Raw genomic sequence first — 2,451 nt, 5'->3', positions numbered from 1 at the left:
TAGAGTTGGTGATGGCATCAAGGTTGTCACCTGTCACCTAGACAAGCCCAGATTGAAAACACTGGAAGTCAAAATGCAGACAAGTCAAAAACTTTAATGGGGTGGCTTGGAAGGAAGCCTGAGATGAATGATCCACAACAAACCAACAAATTGTTGGTTAAAATAATTCTGCCAAGGTGCGTAGGTGAGCAGCCAGGCCAAGGGTATCGCCACAGCCAGGGCTTCTGAGGTCATTGGCAGGATACAGGGCCAGTCACTCATGGCACTCAACCAGGGTCCCCAAACTTAATCAGACACAGCAGAATCTCCAGCAGGTGGTGAGGCTGGCTGTGGAGTGGTGGCCCTCTGCCAGCTGCCGTGGGCCTGGAAAGGAAGTGTGAGAGCGAGAACACATGACATCCTAGTCCTTGATCCCCAAGGACACTTACAACTTCTTACCACACGAGTGCCAGGAAGAGCTGGGCACTGAGCCCCCACCCCTCCATGAAATGTCTCAAGGGATGTCAGAACCTCTGACAGAGCCATGGCTCATGGGTGACCAGAGCCCTTCCTCACAGTGGAGCTCATCTGTTTGAGAACAGCTGGATAGGTGTGCTGTGCTAGGGACACCGTCCTCACACACAGTATCAAGCAGAGCAGGTGTGGCAGGCATGTGCTGTAAGCAGTAGGGAATGGACAGAGACCATGCTGCTAGAGTGACCTCTAAGAGGAGCCAAGTGAACAGGGGGAAGTGTTGACTTGGGCCTGGCATGATGGTGTATTACTTTAATCTCAGCCTTCAGGAGGAAGAGTCAGGAGGACCTCTGTGAACTTGAGAATATCCTGGTCTACATAGTGAGTTTCAGGAAGTCAGGGTTATGGAGAGACTCTGTCTCAAACAAACAAACAAACAAACAAAGGATCTGCCTGGATCATATTTTAGCTGAAAATTAAAGGAGGATCTGTGGTAGTCCCCTGTGTACTGTGAATAAAGAAACTGCCTTGGCCTGTTGACAGGGCAGAACTTAGATAGGCAGGGAGAACTAAACTGAATGCTGGGAGGAAGGAGGTGGAGTCAAGGAGAAGCCATGGAGCCCCATTGGACACCGACGCCAGAACTTTACCTCATGACAATACACAGATTACTAGAAATGGGTTAAATTAAGATATAAGAGTTAGCCAATAAGAAGCTAGAGCTAATGGGCCAAGCAGTGATTTAATTAATAGTTTTCTGTGTGATTATTTCGGTTCTGGGCAGCGGGAACCAGCAAGCGGCTCTCTCCTCCAAATCGGCGCCAATGTGGCAAACTAAAATCCACCTAAAAACCTGAGCGAGCTTGAAAAGGAATTCTAGGCACAAAAATACAGAGTTTAACACTGCTTCCTGCTGTTTGCTGGTGCCGTGCCATGGCTATTTTAAGAGCGGTTTTCCTGATTCAATGGAAGCAGAAAAAAAGCCATTTTAAAACGACAGCTTTCTGGGTAGTGCTGCCAGCGTGGACTCTCCCTCTTTCTGGAGGTCCGGCTACCGAACATTTGACTGGGGTCTGTGAACAGACTGCTACAACTTGCTTAATGGCAACACAGACTGGCTGTGGGGCTATGAGCATGGCCCTCAGAGGCAACAAACAGCTCCACAGTGCTGGATTGGGCAGGGCAAGCAGGCGGTGACATATTTCCCCTAGCAATGCAGCAGCTTAAGTTCATAAGAAGGGCTTAGCATTTTAAGAAGCGCTCCTGGACAGAATTACAGATACACAATAGGACAGATTCAGACATAAAAGACCTCTAAATGGGTCCAGTGTTGGATGAGTGTACATAGGCTTGGGAGAGAGAAATAAAAGAGTACAGAGAATTATAAAAAGAAGTAAATGGTTTTTTAAAAAATAAAACAGTCTTTAAAGAGACAGAGTACAGACAGTCATAGATTAAAGGAACAAAGATAATAAAAATATTAACTTGTAGAAAAAGTAATAGAGTAAAAACAAGCCACATAAAGATGGAAAATTCACAGAGTCTGGATTATGTATATTATTGTGTTATCTTTGACTTTTTTGACTGCAGAGAGATATTTGATTCTGGAGGCTGATAAGCTAAGCTAACATATATATTTCAAAGGTATTTTGAATTCAAAATTTGAGTCTAAGGATATGTTGCTTTGGAAAAGAGGGTTGGTCTTCTTTTGTTTCCACAGAGAATGAGAACCTATGCATTGCTTCCAGACTAATATGGTTTGATGGACCAAGACTCCCTGAAAGGTCGCCATGAACACCCTAAAAAAAAATCATTTCGCCCAATAAACAGCAGGGAGCAGTTTGGAGAAAACTACACCCATATTCCCAAATATTGTTTATAAATGTTTATTTACATTTATTTATTTTTTATTTTTTTGGTTTTTCGAGACAGGGTTTCTCTGTGGTTTTGGAACCTGTCCTGGAACTAGCTCTTGTAGACCAGGCTGGTCTCGAACTC

At 44.6% G+C, this 2,451-nt stretch overlaps 1 protein-coding gene across 2 annotated transcripts in view; it reads right to left on the bottom strand.

Annotated features, from left to right (window-relative positions):
- Positions 1-48: 48 nt before the first annotated feature.
- Positions 49-2,451, bottom strand: part of Pbx4 (PBX homeobox 4) — a 45,690-nt gene continuing 43,287 nt past the window's right edge. For both annotated transcript variants that reach the window (XM_026777770.1, XM_005370516.3), the window contains one exon: positions 49-363. In XM_026777770.1, coding sequence (XP_026633571.1) covers positions 286-363 — 78 coding nt within the window. In that variant the 3' untranslated portion in view covers positions 49-285. The remainder of the gene's footprint in view (positions 364-2,451) is intronic.

This window comes from Microtus ochrogaster, unplaced genomic scaffold (genome assembly GCF_000317375.1).
Source record: "Microtus ochrogaster isolate Prairie Vole_2 unplaced genomic scaffold, MicOch1.0 UNK81, whole genome shotgun sequence".
NCBI classification, from domain to species: Eukaryota; Metazoa; Chordata; class Mammalia; order Rodentia; family Cricetidae; genus Microtus; species Microtus ochrogaster.
The sequence above is the reverse complement of the archived record's forward strand: the minus strand, read 5'-3'. Positions and strand labels throughout refer to the sequence as shown.